Below are 21,063 nucleotides of genomic sequence, written 5' to 3'. Positions count from 1 at the left end.
GCCTGCAAATTTAATAAGCGTATTCTCTATTCTATCATAGAGATCATTACTGCAAACGCTGTATACTACCAAACTGCCAAACACCCACCCTATGAGCAGATGTTTCATGAGAAAAAGTCTCATGAGGCAGTATTGAAAGCCTTACTAAAGATAAATGACATCTACTACCTCTCCATTCACAAGGCCTGTTATCCTGTCATTAAAGGAAATTAGATTTATCTGACCTTGACAAATGTATGTCGGGTGCTATTCCTCTGCCCACATGGATATAACAATATTTAGAGCTGTTGCAATTAATAACGCTTTACAAAAGCGACAATAAAAAAAAAAAAAAAAATCAGCTTCCGGTCTTACAACAATACCTAATTTTTAGCTCTGAAACGGAAACTAATTTGGGTGGGATGAAGAAAAAGTAAGAACGTGGGATCTTTCTTCTTACATCTCCTTAACCATGCAGCATTCGTTAGTTATTTTCAGAGGTCTGTGTCAGGGCAATTCTGGGCTAAATGGATCTTGAGTTTGATCTAGATCAGCAAAGATCATATTACAAAATAATACATGGTTTCTCTGAAAATCTGACACAAGCCTGGAAAATGCCAAGTGGTATAACGCATATTTCTCTTCGTGTTAACGGGAGTTCCGTATATCCCTCAAAACTACACAGGAAACTGTTCTCATGCAACATAGCGCAGATTAAAGACAATGCCAGAAATTTCAGCTAAATTTGCTTCAGAAAAAAAACGCTTCATCTGCAACAGAGGGCTGTGCGCCTAACTGAAAAGATGTTCAACAGTACAGAGATGCCAACAGAATAATACACATTCTCAGGGATTCTATCCTTATATGCAACAGCTCCCCCCCCCCCCCCCAATTTTTTTTCCTGTCGCTAGAATAAAGGCACACAACTCTGCAGCTACAGGAAAAGAGTGTATCTTAGCCTTTGAGAAAAAAACTAAGTGTTAAGTGTTTCCTGCATATATCAAGGCAGAATCCAGGCTGAGCAGGCATTTTCCAAGAATGGCAGCTCGAAACTCTTGTGGCCTTCAGCAAAATTGCAGTGCAACTTCAACAAAGAAAACTGTGTATTTACACAACTGCATAAAGAAAGAGAAAAACGCATTGATAAAGTCCACAGCATCTATGTGAATTAATATCCTCTGTATGCGTTGCATCTAGGTGCTGCCAGATCTGGAGGACTGCCTCCATTGTACACCTCTGGGGCTTTGAAAAGCTGAGATTAGAGAGGATCCATCTTAATTCACAGAATAAATATATGGGCAAATTACAGTTACGTACAAGCTCAGACAGCATTCTTCAGTCAGAGGCATTTTAATGATTTCGCATTAAATTCCCTTAATGTTATTCAATAGCATATTTTTCTATGGGTCACTCCCTTCCACAAACCAAGCTCCATTTTCTCTGCAGCACTGAAATGCATCTGCAGTAATGTCAAATGTCACATTTTAAATTTGTATTCATAGACATTTTAAAATTGAGACCTATGAATAACATCATAGCCTGTTTTAAAGGGTACAGAAGTATTTTTTTTACCCTCCCTGTTGCAACAACATCTAAAGACTTTTTCTTTTTGCAGAAAGTTCCAAAAGGCAAGCACCCAACACAAAATACAGTCCCCTAGCTTGCACTTTGGCTGAAGACCAAACAGGGCACATTTCAGCCAGGGAATCAACTCATAAAAAGCTGAAAGCAGGTTATAATGAAAAACAGCTTTGTGTAACGCCTGCTAAAACGTGTGTAATGCAGCATTTAAAATCATGTTGGAAGTCTATAAACGTCATGCACAAACGACAAGTCAACAGGTCAGATCGTTACCTCCTCTTAGGCCAAAGAGGAGCAAAGGGAAGCCTCTCCAGGTCTCGGACGAGCCTCACCATCCTCCCGGGTGCCCCACTGTTTATGCTAAATTCCTTGCGGTCGGCACGCCAAGAATGAACGCGCTATGCCAAGAGAAGGCATTGCAGTGTTCTGCGCAGGAACATTAAAATATTTGCTTTATCTTCCTCTTCATGCTTCAAATTCTACTGGTGCTCATTCCCCTCTCCCCACTATCATATCCCTGATTATTAAATCCCCTATAAATTAAAGGTGGTGAAGGCATGAGAGAAGTTCATTCTATAAGGGCGCTTTTTTCACATTCTCAAACTACAGAAGGCTTATGTTTGATGCTAAACAAGACACTGAGATATGGATCCATTCACTTTGTACCAATATTTTAATTGCCCTCAGTATTTCACAAAACTTTCACCAATTATCACTCAGTTTTGCAGTGACTCTTCCCTTATTGATAAATACTATGCAAGCACAATAAATCTACAGCCTTCTCACTTCCCAGCTGTGTTTTTTCAACCACAAAGACCAAAATCCTTTCTGAAATCGTTCATGGTAATTCTCACATTTATGACAAAAAGTTACTTATTTCTTCCAGCACAACAGAAACATCTGAAAAACTCCCCATTTTTCCCCCTCAAAAGAAAGTTAAAAATAAAACAAAAAAACCCACCCAAACAAACCAGATTGCTCAAATGTAAAGCGGATATGTTGAGGGAGAATCTGGAGAATTTCAGCCTCAGAGATGACTTAAGTTTCAAGTTTGAAAACCAAGCAAGTGCCATCTTTGCCTTATGCACAGCCTGACTATGAAAGCAGTAATTTGGCACCACATTTATGTCTAACACTCTCACAAACCACAAACTGGATTTGACAAGCTGGTGAAAATGTACCATCCTATCCGCCAGGCGCATTCATGCTAATGCCAAGACTCAAAATGGTTATTACAAAGAGAGTTTTAAAAAGGCCAGGAAATATGCAACAACTTTACTCCTGCACCTCTTCTGCCCCTAAAAATCTCCCTTTTCAAAACAACTTTTAACAGAAGTAACAAAACAGTTATAGCAGCAGTTGAAGTGAATTTGTCTAAAAATAAAACCAAAGAAAACACGTAGGTGCTCTGCACTCTGATATCTAAGTACAGAGTGCTCAAGGGTCATAGTCTCCTCTACCCACATGGCAATTAGCTTGCGAGGGCTTTTATTCACTAGCCTTTGAGGTGAACCAGCAGAAGCATCACAAGTAGAGAGAATTTAAAAAAAAAAAAAAAAAAAGACAGATAGACAGCAAAAGCTTCCAGAAAAGCCAGTACTAACTGAAGAAGAATAACCACGAGTAGAGCACATAAACCAAGCCCAAACCTCTGCTTTCCATGCTGAGATTATTCAGTACACCCACTCACAGCAGTCACTCCTGGTCCACGGACCTCTGTGGTGAAATTTTCGTTGCCTTAGGTTTTGATCAGATACTATCTTCGTGTCTCAGGCCAATTTTACAAAATACTTTAAGGGAAGTAGTACTGTTAATTATTAAAAAAAAGATTGGAAATCAGGAGTAACACATCCAATGAAGGGAGATCTGAAAAGCACAGCAGGACTGCAAGCTCATTCCAGACTTTACAACATGAAACGGAAAATATTTTGCAATTATTTCTTTTTGATAATATGTTTATTGTATATTAGGCCTTATTGTAAAGGCCTAATGTTAGGATGCATCATAGCAAGCCCAGACTTAACTGACTTACAGGGCAAAATCTAGCATTACAGCCTACAGTTCATTTACAGAACGATGTAAAGTAACTGTCCACCATAAAAAGTGTTTTAATCCAATAATCATGCTTCAATAAAGAGTGCAAGAAAAAAGACATTTCTAAGACTTGAGACCTTCAGTATGCATCCTGCAGCATTTTCACACCAACAAAATAAATGAGATTTGTCTTCAATAGGGACAAAGTACTGATTCTCACAAGGGGCTAAGTATGGGATTCAATTAGAAGTGCACCACTGCTTTTGAGGTATTGATACAAAAAGATAGCCATCTTACCAGAGAAAAAACATCCAAGAGCAGATGGGATTTTTTTTTTTTTTTTTAAGACTCAAACGTGTTCACCATCAAAAATAGATCGACTAACATTTTGAGCAAACAAATTTCACACTCTTGGTTTTTCACAAAAATGAGCTTGATCATCTTACATTACAGAATCATTCTGAAGTATGAACATAATGAACAGATAATCAGAGAACCAAAAAGCACCCATATCACTACTTTATTGTTTTTTTGCAACTGTTCAGCTAAAACACTGAAAGCTCCAGCAGAGCCCATACTTTTTCCCCATCTAAGCTCTGTACTACTAGTAGCAAGGGGCAGCATGAGAAACCATATTATTTCCTCACCATTTCCTGGCGCTCCTTTCCATCTGCAAAAAATGCCACCATGGCTATTATAGGACATTTCAAACATCGACCTAAACTATTTGCAGCAGCCTGCAGACACACCATCACAACTAAATGATTTACATCTGCGAATAAATGCAACTAAACTTGCAACTAGATTTGGAAAATAAAGAGAGAATCTTATTAAGATTGGTGGGCCAGTAAATAAGAGGAAGAGCAGGTTACTCTGTCACGGTTTGCACTGGGATGGCACACACACCAGTTGAAAAGCTGCCTTTATTTAATTGCTTTATTCAAATTGAACACGTAAACTAGGTTCTTTTGGTCGCGGTAAGGGTTCTTAACTTATACGAATGTGGTTTACAGCAACATTTAATAACGACAACTAATAATAGCAATTAACAATACACTAAATGTACTATAACCCCAAAACTTATTTACAGATATTGAGAAGAAGCTTCTATGTTTACACAGAATAGGAGTACAAACATACAGAATAAATGGGTGACGTAACGCAGTAATAACATAGACAACCAAACTTGCAACTAGATTTGGAAAATAAAGAGAGAATCTTATCAAGGTCGGTGGGCCAGTAAGTAAGAGGAAGGGCAGGTTACTCATACAGAATTACGTGGATAACAGAATGAGCTGGGATCCACCAAAATGCGTTTTAATACAGTTAAAGGTAGTTACTCAGGAACAAGAAACGCAAGCCACACTTACAAAATGGCAGTTTGGAATTAGAGGTCCAGAAAGCGATTCAAAGGCCATTGCAGAGAACTGCGTTCCCAGTTGAATGCCATGGGCAAAAGGGAAAAAGTGATGTTGCAGCACACTGGCAAGATGTGGCTACTTCTCCTCCTCTTCTAGGTCTTGGTGAGACAGTCAGCCCTGGGGCCTGGACTTTAAGAACCCAAGGAAAAGTCTGGAAGATCAGAGAACTACTACAAAAACTCTCTCGGATCATAAGACAAAAAACAACCCATTTTTCTGCAAAGAAAACGACAAAGCTTTCAACTTAACTCCTACAAAAGGAGCTGAAGAAATGCCCTGACCACAGTCTCTTAACTTGCTTCTCAGGGAGATTGCATTAAATAGCAGGAATCTCTAGCTTAGTTGCCACAGGGGTTACAATATCCAGTGTCTGAACTCGAAAATGCACAAGCCAAGCTTGAAATAAATATAGATTTGTGAAAGCAATCATTATATGCCATTTTTACAAATCACACAGGAGACGGGTAAATTCTCCACCATTTAGTCTTCAAATCATGATTTGATGGCCTCCTAAAAGCTACATGCTAGCTCATCCACAGCTGTTAAAGTAGATGCAGAAATTACTAGGTGAAATTATACAGCCCATGCTATGCAAGAGGTCAGAGTAGAACACTATAATGATCTGATTTCTGGCCTTAAAAATCTATGAATTTACACTGAAGATAAAATTTTAAGGAGCTAGTTTTACTGTTTTTCTATATCATCTAGCTAATACGAGCGTTACTGACACTCTCTCTCAAATAAACAAAACAACAACAACAAAAACCAGCATGAAATATCTCAGCCCCTCAACCTCTCTCACTCTGCTGGGTAACTTCCATGGGGATTTAAACATGGGAATTCTCTTGTGAAGGTAAGAGACCAATGCTGGCTACTCGGCTTAGTCTCAGTTTTCATGTGATCATGAATGACGCGGATGTTAACGGAGGATGCTGCTTAGGACGCGCACAGGCATTACAGAGCGGCATGGGGGGGGGGGGTCAAACAAGGTTTCACGGTGTAGAGGCAGAAGTTAGACCCTACGCTGCTGCAGTCCTCAAGCAAACCCCACGATACTGCGGATCATTGACAACATGCTCAGAGCTGCACGAGAGCAAAACCCAGAGCCATCCTGTCCAAAGCTAACCAGCACCTCTCCAGGCTGAGGAGTCCCCGAGCCACAAGTCCCTGAAGGCTGAAAGAGGACACTAGGAAGGCATCACCATGTATTTACTCTCTTTTCTACTCCACTCTCCACAGGCCTTTATACATAGACCACCCATGGATAAGAGATTTGGGGCTAGGGAGACTGTTGAGCTAAGAGCTGATGGCAGAGGCAAGTGATGTTAGCTTTAGGAACAAAGAAGAGGAAAGACAAATGATAAAGCTGTGGCCTGTTGTAGGTACCTACTCAAACTAATTCACATGGCTCTAGTGCAAGTGCCAGAGCAAAAAGGGGCACGGCTATAAACGCAGAGAAAGTTCTGTTGTCTGCTTTCAAGATGGTGCCTGCTCTCAGAGCATCCTTCTTACCATGACATCTGCAACATTCAGTTACAGGCAAGCAGAATTTGGATATTTTAAGGGGAAGTATGATGAGTAGGGGCACCAAAAATAAAGCTGCACAATAACCATGGTTAATACTTCAACCTGTCCCTTAACGATGCATCCACTATGCCTCAGATCCCAGTGTTTCCCTAAATAGTATTTGACATGCTTGTTTTACTGGTGACATTTGTCAAGCTAGTCAAGGTGGAATTGTAGGAAATTAGTATTTACCTGTGTTACAATGCTTGGATCAGATCAAACCATTACACATAATCACTACATGCACTGTTTTAGGGACAGGCATGCAAGCAAAGAAAACAGGGGGCAGAAATAGATGTGAGGCAGCAATGGAGAAGCCTCAGGTCCAGGTTGCTGGACAGGACCCTACTGCCCAGCTCTGCAAAGCGGCTGTTTTCCCGAGCACAACAGCACGTCTATCCCCACATCCACATATCGCCTTCCTGTTTTCTCTTGTAAGGCATCTCCTCAGCCCAATCAACCTTCAAGAAACACTGTTAATGGTTTAAAAAAAAAAAAAAAAAGTCTGTACAACCCACATCTTTCTGAGACTATCCCTTGCAAGGGCAAGAAGGCCTCATGACAGATCAGATTTAGGTTCTCTGCTCCCAAGAACTGGTGAGAGGCCAGGGACCAGCCATCGCCAGCCCATACTCACTGCTGCAAGCTTTCCCCTATTCCCCTCCAACAAAACCAGTTTGCTCTGTACCTCCAGAAATCAAAAGGTGTAAATTGTTTGTTTACCACGGATCACTTCGCGCATAGTTGGCCTAAGTTCTTTCTCAGTCTTTTCATTCTACAAGGTCACTTTTGAAGTGGTTTTCTTCTTTAAGCCCTTTGAAATTCCGAGCAAGACAAACCAAGATATTATTTTGGCTTGAAAACACTTTGGTTGGGTCACCTAGTCTCTTCCTTTGGCTAATGGAAGCCGTGCCCAGGACATCAAAAAAAAAAGCTTAATTAAAAAAACACCACCACAACACATTGCTGACGATCTCTGGTAAAAGTATCGATTTTTTGGTCCTGGTCTCACTGCGTTTTGTTTTAAGAGCAATTTTTTTGTAGTTTTTTATTTTATTGGAGCAAATGACACATTTCCAAAGACTAGAAAAGAACATCTTTTAGCTGACAATTGAACTGAACATTAAATGAAATCTGCGAAGCCATTTTTCCCATGCACAATCAAAAGCTGATAGACAGGGAAGCACAGAGTGCATTAAAAAAAAATAAAAAAAAAAAAAACAAACAACCCCCCACACACGGGTATGCTGAGGGAGAAAGTGTAAAACAGTCATTCTGAATCAGCTCCAAGCAGCTCTAATGGAATTAGGGTCACCCTGACAGAAACACAGTCAGATCACAGAGAAAATTTAATAATTTCTTACTGCAGTCTGCAAAAGCAGAGGAGGATTTGAGAGTGCTTTCTGCTAAATTAGCGCTTCAGTACACGCTGCTCATGCACTCGTGGCCATTCGTAACACCTCACCGGGGGGCTGTGAAGCCACCGAGCCCGTCCCGCTCGTGGTGAGGAGCCCAGACAGCCCCTCTTCTCTGACCCAGTGCCATATGCTTAACCTTTGGATGCCCCTTCAATTCCTCAGTGCTGACGTTACTCACAGGCCCCATGAGCTCACTTCCAAGAGAGGCATCGCAGCGCGGGCCCAGCACTAATTCCACCACGCGATACATGTTCAATCTGTTTTATCTCACGCGTTAATGTCTAGCTATCAGCCAGATGCCTAATTGTCAGCAAGCTACAGCAGCAACACTAAAATCTGTTCTGACAACAACGGCTACAAAACACAGATTGAGGAGGTAGGGAAGCCCAGGTCCGCGTGGTCTCCCGAGCATCCCGGCGGCCCCGAACACCACCGCAGTCTGCCGTCAGACACAGCACAGCTGATTCACAACAACTCCCTCTCTGCCCTCAATCCTCACCATTCCTACAAAGAGCAATTCTGCGGACTGACTAGGAATTCAGACACGGGGATAACCCTACTCCCTCTATGCTGCTGCTTTTCCTTGGAGGAACGCAAGAGTGCCCTGCAGATGCAGAACCCACTATCCCTACACTGGTGTCAAGCAGCGCTGCGCCAGAGAAAGGAAGAACCAGAGTGAAACCTCAAGAACCATACTGCATCAGGGACCAACTAGACAAATACTCTGTCTTTGAGGCCAACAAGATGGCTGGAGGACAAAAAACCCAAGAGCGTGCACATGAGTGCTCCTTCCACTGCACCCCTGCCTCGCTTCTGCAATAAGCTCCAGCACCCATATGTTCCCCTCGCCCTTGCTTTCTTGCCTGAACCATGATCCCCCAAAGCCATATTTACTATCACATCTCACCATCTGCATCGCTGACTGCAGCGCAGGAAACATGCAGGGTTTGAGGAAGATCTTTTTTCTTCTATTTTTGAAATAGAACAAAGTTTCTGCCTCTAGGATATTCATCTCTTTTCCTGAAATCTTATTGCTCCAGTTTCCCAGAGTCACTGAGGAGAGAGGAACAAATGCAACCTCTTGCAGTCTTGCCACTGGAAACGCAACATCTTCCTCCCTTTCCAGTTCTCAAACGCAGAGGTGCAAAGCAGGCTGTTTCACACAGCTCCTGCCACTAAGAAAGAGTCAGTAGGGCAAGATAACAGAAAAGCTCCAAGCTACTAAATATACAGAGTAACACTTCCCATCCTAGGACACCCTTGGTTAATCTGTGGTGGTTGTGGCATTTAAAAGGTCGTCCTCCTGCAGATCTGCCTTCCAGATTAGGAAAAAGTAATTCAGAGTCTCTCTGAGCCAGAGAAAAAAGCATACATACAGATTGTTTGCTTCTCAAGAGAGGAAGTGTTGCACATCTGAGACACCAAAATTTGGATCTGGGCCTGCGAAACAGAGCCAATTTTGTTAAATCTAAGCACGTGGAATTATTCCACAAAATCAGCAAACTTTATCTACTGCAAATTACCGTTAGGCCACCAACCATCCTAGGATGTCTTAAACTCCACCAGCTTTTGTATACCTGATGGAGCGATGCTTTTGTCCCTTGTGGGGGCTAGGATAGAGATAATAAACCTATGAGAATTTTCTATACTTCAGAATGTGATGCATATACCTTACTGTGCCAGACTCCAAAGTGAGCTAAAATCCACAGATATAAAATAAACTAAATAAACATCTTCCAGCAGCATTAGCAGCCAAGAAACAAAGCTGAGGAAGGGGACAGCTGCTGCAAAATGATCACTGCCCCCAGTTTAGCTGTTATCTCAGACACTCGTACACACTACACACTGATCCACTATCCATGCAAACCACCGCTAGTGATGAAAAAAAATAGTGATTTGTACCTTTCTTCACAGTCCCCTTCACTCTCCTCTCCAGCTTCTCTAAATCTACTCCTCCCCTTCAGTCAAGGACATTTAGGCCCCCTAATTTGTCTTCTCCCTTCAGTCAGGCTCTTCCCAACTTTGATACAAGTTCTCCTTCAACTTTCACAAAATCATAACTTAATTACAAGCCTGGTGACAAACTGCAGCTGGAGGGAGAAGCAGATGGTTGGTGGCAGCACAGGAGGCACATCGCGGTCATCTCTCCGTTCTGGCTGAGGCACCCCAGGAGCCCTGGGCACTTTCAGAGGCACTGAATGTTCACAACTGCCAAAGCATCTGCAACAAACATGCAAACGTTTGGCCTGCTCTGAAAAATAAATCTTCTGAAATCATTATATATTAACACAGAGAAGCACTCAACGATGCACAGGTGTGTGCAGCTATTAACCAAAGCACCATGCCTACATGTGATGGACTGCCCCGCTCCACGCTGGTGGCAGAGAGCTGCAGCGACGACCATCTTCCTAAGGGCACGTTTTCCACCTCAGAAATTGCACCACTTCTCTCTGTGGCGAGGAACTGCCAGTAGCCAGGAAGATGAGCAAAAAAAAGGTTGCTGGAGAAGATAACCCCGTTCAAAACAGAAGTAGGCAAAAAGTAGGATATCTGGAGCGTGTTGTGGTCTTGGAGGATGTGAAGGGAGGGAACAAGCCAGCTACTGATTAAAAAGACAGGAAAAAAAGAAAAGGGGGAGGTGCCTCTCGATATGACTGCACAAACATCTTGGGATAGCCTTGCAAATACACACAATGAATTATGACTACAAAGTCAACTCGGAAGGTTTCCTGCGCTCTGCACAACACTCCCATTTTTGCTAGCCCGCCGTTAGCCCAGTTTCTCCTCTTGTCTCTCCACAATAGCCTTTTGTGCACATCTTTCTCATTTCTCTCCATGACAGAGCTAATCAGTCAGACACAGTGGCTCTGCAAGACAGATCAGGACAACAGAGGGGGACACAACAGCTTACAGCACCCCACAAGGAAATGTTGCCTTTTAATTCTACTGAAATGCAGGTCTAGGAGAGCTTCACCAGCAGGAAAAATTCCACATCCTCTCCTAGCAACTCTCAGTCATCCAGCTGACTCAAGAGACACACCTCAGTGCTACAGAAATTATTAGGGCTGGTAAAAGAACAAGGAAAATAAAGTAACAGAGATTACTGCGACCACAATATTTCTCTCTTCCTCCGCCCCCAATTTTCTTTACTCATCTGCACATGTTGGAAATCAAATTGTCAGGTTTTGATCTTGCAGCTGTTACAGAAGCTCTTCCTGTGTTTGAATAAATTTTGCGAGTCTTTTTAGCTCTACTTGTGCCCTTTCCGGCATATACCATTTATCTGCATTGCACACACTGGAAAATAAAGATATTTTGGGGGTTAGGCCCAAGTCCTCGGTGTTTCCTTTCTTTCACATGCTAAGGTTTAATACTTGTTGAAAGAAAATTTGCAAGCTATTCAAGGTTTCAAAAATTATAACGGTACTTACTGTCCGCTCCTGCTGAAGGCAGCATCAAGCAGCACAGAATGACTGCTGGCACAGTGAATACTGGGACACAGAAGTTAGGCACCATATTCCAAACCAGAGCGAGTCCTCTTCGTCTGAGGCAAGTGGTCAGCACATCCAGCGTTACAGACAGAGACTCACTCCTGTAAACCAAGAGATGGGGAGAAAAAAGGAAAATGATCAAATATAATACACAGAATAACTGCTGATATCACAAAGTGCACTGTAGATACATAAATAGAGATATTTCTAAGTGAAATTTAACCATCTTCCCTATCTGAGCAGCATGGCACCATCCTGATGCTCCCACATCTAGTAAGCCATTTTTAAGGGTCACGTGCCACAAATGCACCATCATCTCTTTATGTCCAGTCTCTATTATGGCCTATAAATAAATCCATTAGTTGTTCTTATTTATATGTTCACACAACAAATAGTTCTGAAGGTGCACGGTACAAGAAACAGAGACTAAAGCTCATGTAACTCTTTGTCCGTCTGCCCGAGAGAGACATGCTTGACCGCATATTAGGATGGTTTATAGAGAACTCCATGTTAAATCTAGCTGCCCCCACAACCAGGCCAGCACACACCAGGAGCATCCTTCTGTAGCGGCATCTGTGCCTGAGATGGGTTCAAGAACAAGAGACAGGAGCTGAAGTGCATCACCTGCCACTCAGAGGGCTCCTGAATATCCTGGTAGAAAGCTTTTGAGAAGCCTTACCCCCAAGCCAAGAGCTAAGCTTCATCCTCCTCAAAATGGAGAGACGGATCTTACTAAAGGATTGAGGATTAGATAGGCCTTCTCCAAAGCAAAGTAAATTGTCTTGGGAATGGGCTTGACTTGGGCATCTGCTTGGATATAGAAATACAAAAAATTCCTTGAAATTCAACCAGAAGACAAGTATTTAAAAGCAATGTCATTCCCGTGTATCTGCTCCTTCATCTTTTCTATAGAATATATCCATTTTATTTAAAGGTAAAAGTTTGTCTACAGTTTGTCTGTTAAGATGGATTTTTAAAGGAGCTAGGATACTTCAGGGGGACTGGGGGGGGGGGGTGTCAGTCTTTCAGCACTGGGCATCTCATTGCAGGCTCAAGAGTCCTTCAGGAGTCAATGAGACCCTCCTTAGCTAAGCTACAAGAGTTATTGAAACTTGGCAACAAAGCGTTAATAGCATTAAAAAAAAAAAATCATCTCACATTGGCAGATGTTAGCCTGAAATTCAGTAGCAACCAGCAGGGCGATGGGGTAAAGACTTGAGACTGAAGGTCTCCTGAGTCTGCAGCAGTGCCTTGGTGAAATGAGGTGTCTAGCGCTGTACACACAAGTAACATGACTCTGAGTGCTGTATCCTTGAAGCAAAGTACCTGTGAGTGCACACTGTACATGCCATGACCCACCACACTACTCCTGCTCACAGACATTTCAGAAGTATGTTTAAGTCCACTCTAACAAGGTATATTTATGTTTCACTGGATTTTTGGAAATCTTTTTTAATTTTTTTTGAGAATGACAGAGCTTTTTATGGAGGAAAGTATTGCATGTCATGAACATGTTTACTTTAACAAAAACATAAAGTGTTCAAAAAACGCCAGCTATGACAGCGTTCAGGGAAATCCACAGGAAATCTCAGAAGAATCCATCTAGGTAAATATTTACGTTGCATCATACTAACAAACAGCAGATCACAATTTTTCTCCATTTTGTTTCTATATTTGCACAGTAAATCTTTTCACACGTTATATCATCACACAATACAAAGAAATCTTTATTTATGCAAGTCTCCTACAGCCAAGACATCTGAAAATACTTTACAAAATAACCTAGTTCTAGCCTAGATGCAGAGAGAATACTGATCATCTCATCCTGCTTTTATTATCTCAATGAAAAAAATAAATCCAAGTAAGCTCAGTGGAAAGATTTTGCATGCTGAAAGAGAGGCTCTTCATATCAGCCGCGCATTCAGTTCTCTCTGTTGATCTCCAACCTTCAAATCCTCATTTGTCTCTCACCAAAGAATTACTAAAAGTACCATTAACGTGTCTTACACTGCAGAGACAGATACCGATAGCTGTATCCTTACAGAAGCATCAACTCGTTCTAACGGGAAACTCAATTTGATCCCCAAGCAGCTTGCCCAGTGTTAGCCAGCTCTCCAAATATGGCACACGAGGGAACGAGAAGTGGTGCCTGGATTAAGAGCGAAGATTATGTCTCTAAATTCTGTGTGTACGGTGCTAATTTGTGCAGTCCAGAAAAACAAACCCACTGAAGCACACGTTAAGCAGTATTATATCTGGCTCAACAGCAGCCAGAATTTTAAGAGGCTACTCTTCTTGGAGGGGGGGGGGGACACCGAGGGTTGAAATTACTGTGTCAAAACTAATGATGTGTGTCAAACTCTCTCAGATTAGGACAGAGAACAAGTTTTACAGATGGTGCTGAAAACACCTTAGGTGTATATCAGACCACACTGGGAATGAATAGCTTTCAGAGAGCTTTTCCTCTTTCATTCACTTCCATTAACAACAAAAGCGCCTGATCTAATGGTGCATCTTGAGTGCAGATTGCTCAGAAGTCATGTGAATGGCACCTCCACGCCCTCATTCAGGAGCAACTCTCAGGAACACAAAAATCTCAGCTAAAGAATAGGTCTGTCTCTTGATTTCTGTCTCCTTTCAGCAAATGCGTTCAAGTTCTCTCCAGTCTCGGGCTTGACAGATTTATAACTTTCCTCTCGAGCCCATGAGATACATACAACTTGCACCATGCAAAACTGATGAATTGTCAGTTACTCTACCAGATGCTTTATAGACTTGATCTTTTTGCAGCTCTTTAGTGCTCTATAATAATTTACCATCTGGTAGATAAGCCAGACTTTCCTATGCAAAACTGCTGTCTGTTCCTCCAAAGGTTCCTGAGCACCTTCAGCCCTCAACAGGAAGACTCCTCTCTGCTCCCTCTTTCCACCTTTGCTCTGTATATCCCAAAGCCGACTGCATACAATATTTAAGGCCCTTTAAACTGAAGGGGTTTAAATTTTTATAAAACTGAGTAACTGTCATTCTCTTTTGAAAATGAAAACATGAAAAAGCCTCTCCGAGTGGTTCAGCTCTCCCATTTTCAGAAGGCAAATGCTCTCCCCCAACAAAACAGCCCGATATTCAAAGCAGGGTGTTAGCTGAAGTGCAATTAACCCTCAGAAGGCCAATGTTACTCTCAGAGTTACGAGCAGCGCTCTTGAACCCAAGCTACAGCTTCGGGGGTAGGAAACCCTGGTTTCCTGAGGTAGAAATGCGGCATAAGAAGGAAATTAGCTACAAATCAAGTGAGAGAGAGTTTGGTAATGAGCGAAAAAGATTATACAGACAACTGACTAATGCTCTTAAGACCCTTACTGTTTCTTTTGCCCGCACAAACTAATGCCTCTTCAAGCTGCTGTATCTTGCATCTGGAATAGTCTCCTGTGCACTGCATGACCTCAAGCCCCTTCCTTTAAACCCTCATTTAATCTCGCTGCTTTGGCTAGCATCCCACTACTAATATTGCATCTGGGAGCCCAGATACCGTCTTCCAAAAACACACGTACGTTCTCATTGCCACTGCTGCATCTGGTGCTGGCAATGTTACAAACCCTAGACCACGTAATCCAAAAGGAGGCTGTGGCTAAGCATTCCAGGTGGCTCTACAGAAACATCTCTGCGTTCAGCAAATTAAACTCCTTCCTCTGCTCCATACTCAAACGTTAGAACTAACAAGCGCTAGTTTGGCAGAAAACTAGAAAGCTGGAAAGCACAACAAAAAAAAAAACAGCAAACGTTTTAAATATAGCCGATTTTGCCGTGGGGCAGGTAGATGGAAAAGAGGAGGTCTTAAGAACATTCTTGAAACCTACATGGTTTGATTCTTTCAGACAAGCAGAAAAAGCTGGACTCACTTAAAACAGAGCCAAGAATACCAACAGCTCATATGGTACTAGGAAATTCTGGCAAAGAGTATGTCCCACAGGAGGCTGCAAAGATATTAGAAAAAGCAGTCAACTTTCAAAAGTCAAGAGGAATTGCAAACCGACACTGAATAGCTTGTGTCCTCTATGAACTCTTCTGGAAGATAAACTGAACTGAAGAAAGTATCACATGGGTCACTACCCAGGAACGGCACACTGAAGAAAAGCATCCCCACAATAAACAAACCCATTCCAAAATACGGACAAAAGTTTTGCATTCAAATCATTTTTTAAAGTTTAAGCTACTTAGGGACAGACGCACCCCAAGTATCTAACAAGTCAGCACAGTGTTCCCTGTAGGAACCCCTGCACGCCCAAAGAACTGCCAGATTCAGTTTTGTGTGCGACTGCTGACACCCTGCTCGTTGAGAAACATGGCAAGACTCTCTCTAGAAACATACAGGCCACGAAGTGCATAAGCAATGTCCTTATCTGACCTGGCAACAAAATAATACCTTTTCATAAAGGAAGCTGAAACAATTGTGTTTGCTTCTGAGGGTGGAAACTTCTTAGGTGTTCTTAACTTGAGCCCAAGGAGGCAGATCAGAAGATATCAACCAGGAGCCCTTCAAGTGCTGGCGAAGAAGGGGCTAAAACTGCATCAGCTTTTCCCAGCTATACCACATGTGCAACATAAAAAGACAGCCAATTTTCCTTCTGGACACCTATCCATAACCTCGTATTTTTTACACAAATACCCTGAAGGAGAAGCTGTGATCCAGGGGGACCCAATCACCACAATACTTTGGGGTGTCATTTAAGTGATGTTAATTAAAAACTGACCAAGCAAGGAGTCGCACAGAAAATGAGGCAGCTATTTGTTCTATTAAACATGAGAACAATAATCGGTTACAGCTCAGCGGCTTCATTCAGGATATAACTTCTCATCTGAGCTCTGAATGAGGAAGAGGAAAACCATGAGGCACCATAGAATTCAAGAACATCATATTGTACACATTAAAAGTTGCAGAAGCGCAGTTACACAGGGAGTTAATGACTTTTGAATGTTTCACTTCACAACATTAGTATTCCTTTAGCACAGATTTCTTTGTGGCTTTTTTTGCAAGAAATATAATATAAAGAGACTCTGGGAGTATAACAATATGGCCAAAAAAGACAAAACGAGTCTCACTTCACTCCAAACTCCCACATGCAGGAAACATATTAGAGAGATTCAGTGGGGAGGTGTATGGAAGACGTTAACAGCAAGACAGATTTAGGGAGAAATTTCATATGAACTTGCAATACAGTAATATGGCCAAAAGCAAACGTGACTGCTACACTAGCAAAGGTATCACCTCAAGGACCCAGGTGTGAACGGGCCCAGGGCATCACTTCGAAGAATCTCAAACCATCTGGAGAGAAGGGATGAGCAAAGTGATTCAGAACTGGGAAGGATAAATATCTGTCAAGTCACAAGCGCTAGACAGACTGGCTAAGCAAGATGGGGATTTGATAACCATCTGTAAGCACAAGGATACAAACACCAAGAAAGGAGTGGAGGAGTGTAATTAGCCATGGGCACATAACTGAGTAATGGAATGAGACAGAGCAAAGGAAAGTTTATGTTGGATATTTCCAGTAAACTTTCCAAAGAAGAAAACAGAGGAGAGAACAGACCCCAGCAGGAAAACGTTCCATCATCTGAACTGATGAAGATTAAAAACATGGAAAAAAAACAACAACAACAACAACAAAAGACTCCAAAAAAAACCATCTTGCACACAGACAGATGGGGTGGCGGGAGAATGTGCATAACAGCAATGAACAATGCAATAGTACTTTAAAAAGATTTTCCTTCCTTATTCAGGCAAAGCATAAACAACAACAACAACAAAAAAACACACAGTGTGAAGACTTTAGTAGCTAGCTGGCCCAACTACAGATATCTGTGATTCTGAACACACAAACACAAACTTGATCCAAGGAGAGGAGCAGAGGGAAAGAGAAGTGTTTAGGAAGGATGCAAGCACAGCTTGGATACTGTTGTCTGCCTAATTGGCTAAATTTGCTTCTGAAGATTTTAATTTCTAAAGGTGTCGCTACCTGCGGGCAAAGACAGACAGTCCTAGATAAAAAGGAGGATTTTTTCCACTGGAATAAGGATTATGAAGGGCCCTGTTAAGTAACTACAGTGATAAGTCATACCATTCACTTAAAATATAGATCAGCCTTGGGCCTTACAAGCCCAGCCATCATTCACACTGAACACTAAATACAGATCGCTGTAGATCATGCTATCTAAGCGTATAGGTTCCTAATGCCTGCTGTAAAGTCTCCTAAAAAGTAGTAAACTATTACATGCATATCACCCTTCCAACTGAGGTCTTTATTATTGCTATAGGAATAAGCCCAGCAGTGCAATCAGATGCACGAATTGAAGAACCAGAGTGGTAGAAAATCCTACTGAAAAATTAAAGAGAAATTCAGCTATTCCTTAACTACCAGCAAACTCTACTAATGTAGAGGAATGTGCTTGTGCATCAACCACTTCCACAAAGATTCCTGCACTACTTCTTCAAATTACCACACAAGTGACATTATATTCTTAATATAAATGACCACACAATTACAGGCTTACATTCAGCACAATGCAAAAATGGTATAAAGATAAAATTACATGGTACCAAATCCTCTCCTCTGAACCTAAATTCCTCAGCATACAGCTCTGGACACCCAGGATGTAAAATAGAAAGTTTTCAACTAAAAAGGGGACAACTGGAAAATTTGTCCTTTTGGGCCTGCTGCTCACAGCACACCACAGCTGATTCCGATTTACTGTACAACTGCGGTGCCACTCTTCCTGCATCAGGCTTCAGCAATGCCAAACCCATTGATCCCATGTGTCTCAGACTGATGCAAACAGCCAAAGCAGATCAGATGCAAGGTCCAGTGAGCACCAGCACTATTTAAACCAAAACAGCAAGAACACAAATGACTGATCAGATGAGTGATAACCTATCCTTCCTTTACTTCAAGGATTTGCATGGTGCCTATTGGTTTGAGAATAAATTAAATCCTACGAACAGTCCCTGCAGTCCCTCAGTTCTTCCCATCCTATTGTATGAGTTCACATTCTTTAGCTCTTTCTTTCCAGCAGTTTCCCTGTTCAAGTCTCCATCCCTCTGAACCAGCCTACGCCAGCTGTCCCCTTTCAGGGACGGGTGAGCAGTCCTATACAGGCAAGAGCCAATGTATTCTTCTTATATGCTCGGTAGCTCCTTCCTAATGCACCCTTGCAATTAGAAAACTCTGCTTTTCACTCTCCTTTTACAGAGCATGAAAAATGTATTATCTCACTGGAATCCAGAAAACAGTTTATACTCCTTTTCCAAAATCATTTTCCCTTGTAGTAAATTATATTTAGTTAAGTTTTTGCTTTGTTTCCTATCACTTTCTTATTTTTAACAATGCACTTCCTCTAACCCCATGTCTACTCAGTGTCCTTCTTTAGTGTCCTCAATGTAGAAATTTTTGTGAGACCTTTGGGAGTATGAACAAATTGTAAGCCTGTTCTCTGTGTGCTTCTTGGATATTTAAATTTCAAGTAACTATTGGAATAGTTTTCCTTTGCTGAATCCATTAGACTTCACGAACATATGATCTTTCAAGGATTTTGTTCTCCTACTAATTACTGCTTCTACCTGTGTACAAACCATATAGGTAAAGAACTTTCTTCTGGAAAAGTATCTCTTTTTAATGAAAAATTCCTTACTTATGCTGGAAGTTCAGCTGTGTTTTATACTGTAAAGCATATTACTGGGGTCGGCTCACTTACTGTTTTTCAGACTAATAGCTTATTCCAAAGCTGCTTTTGTCAGGACCTCAACTTCTGAAACTTACTTATCTTTATCATTTAGAAGGAGTGGGTATAGTACTAAGTTTTCCATAACATTTTTAGCAGTTAAAAATTGATGCAAATGAATCATTTCCCTTTTCAGCAGTATCCTTTTCTTCCTTAATTGCTGTCTTTAACCTTCTATCATCCATTAAGCCCAGTTTTCACACAAGACAATGGCTTCTGATTTGCTTAAATAATTTATCTTCTATGTATAGACATTAGATCTTCAAAGACCACCTTGGATCTTTCAGTTTTCCTTTTATGTTCGTTATACTTTATGCTCTCTACTACCAATATCTGGGAGTTAGATTTCCAAATTCTGAAGCATCTCTCCTCAGCTCAAACAGCTTCTCAAACCTGCCATTTGGCTAACCTGAATCACTTTGGACCTTGCTAGTTTAAATGTTTTTTCCAGTTTGCCTTCTAATGCTTTTTGGTTTCAAACCACATCAAGGAAATGTTTCACTGTTTTGGGTTTTTTCCCCCTCAACTTCCTTCTCTCTCTCTCTCTCTTTTTTTTCTTTTTTTTTTTTTTAATTTTAGGAATGTTTTGAGTAACTTGCTCACTTTCTTTAAAATTGCCCTTCCTGAAGTTAGTGTCATTCTCATATTTTGGTCTTCTACTTGGCCCTTCACAGTTCACTGCGACTGCATCTACCCTGTGGTGGCCACTCATGAAGAGACAGGGGAGGACCTCCAAACAACTTTAACCCTGCTGACTCAGGTAACACCACCACCTTGACAAGTACACAGGTGAGACACAGATAACACTGGGCAACCACTTGTGTAAAGACTGATTTTAAGTCAGGCTCTGGAGTTCCTGCACATGCTGGCAACAAAACCTCTGTCCCAATCTCTCAGTCAATGCCACGTGCCATAATTGAGTAAGCAGGGCTTATTGCTCTGATCCTACTGCCGGAGGTAATAATCCGATTCCACAGGTCCACCAAGTTGCCGTGAAATGGCCAGTTCAAACATACCTTAGCTACCCCCTTTCTAGACGTGCTTACCATCACTGCTGGCATAGTGTCACTACCTTGGCCCAGATCCGAGCCCTCCCCGCCCCCCCCCAGGTTGGATCCCGCCCACAACAGCAGCCTTTGCAGCCTGCTCCAAAGACACGGCAAGAAGAGACAGCAGCAGGCTGCCCATGGGGAAGTTGCTTCCTAGCACTGTAGTTTAGCAGACAGCTGATGCCCTGCTGGAGAGTCTATTTATCCAATTAAATTTTCCATAATTCTCATCTAGTGAAAACTACGAACATTTTCAACGGTACTTTGGAATCACTCTTTCCTAAAGGCTTTTGAAGTTAATCATAGTTGCTATTACCATCTCAACTGCAGATACTTCTTGAACCCCATTACTGTGCGTTACTGAGGGCTAAAATGAGAATAGCCGCTTCTCTGGTGTGCTCCAGAGCTAGCCTTTCCAAGAAACTGCTTCCCTAACCTTTGTCCCAACTCTACATGTGTTCGGTTTATACGCAGGTAGTTAATGTAGCCTGTTACGGCAAATGGGCTCATTAGATTTATTAAGGTGAATTCCCTCTGTACAGAACGCCGCCAGCATTCTGCAGTCCTCTGGCTCTGGAGGCACTGAGCTGTTACCATGGAAGACAGCACCCTGAAATTACCTTCGCAATTAATAAGTAGGAACTATGAAAGCACAAGTTTCATGCAATTGTGTTCTGTACACTGTATGAAAAATGAAAGCCATTTCTGTAACCTTAAAAAAAAAAAAAGAGATGCAATCAAGCTTATAATAATA

General features: G+C 41.8%; 1 protein-coding gene across 24 annotated transcripts in view; it reads right to left on the bottom strand.

Moving 5' to 3' along the window:
- Positions 1-21,063, bottom strand: part of PTPRF (protein tyrosine phosphatase receptor type F) — a 399,448-nt gene that overhangs the window by 246,786 nt on the left and 131,599 nt on the right. For all 24 annotated transcript variants that reach the window (XM_068952831.1, XM_068952832.1, XM_068952839.1 and 21 more), the window contains one exon: positions 11,431-11,591. In XM_068952831.1, coding sequence (XP_068808932.1) covers positions 11,431-11,515 — 85 coding nt within the window. In that variant the 5' untranslated portion in view covers positions 11,516-11,591. The remainder of the gene's footprint in view (positions 1-11,430; positions 11,592-21,063) is intronic.

This window comes from Struthio camelus, chromosome 8 (assembly GCF_040807025.1).
Source record: "Struthio camelus isolate bStrCam1 chromosome 8, bStrCam1.hap1, whole genome shotgun sequence".
Classification (NCBI taxonomy): domain Eukaryota; kingdom Metazoa; phylum Chordata; class Aves; order Struthioniformes; family Struthionidae; genus Struthio; species Struthio camelus.
This window is presented reverse-complemented; position numbering and strand designations above follow the sequence as displayed.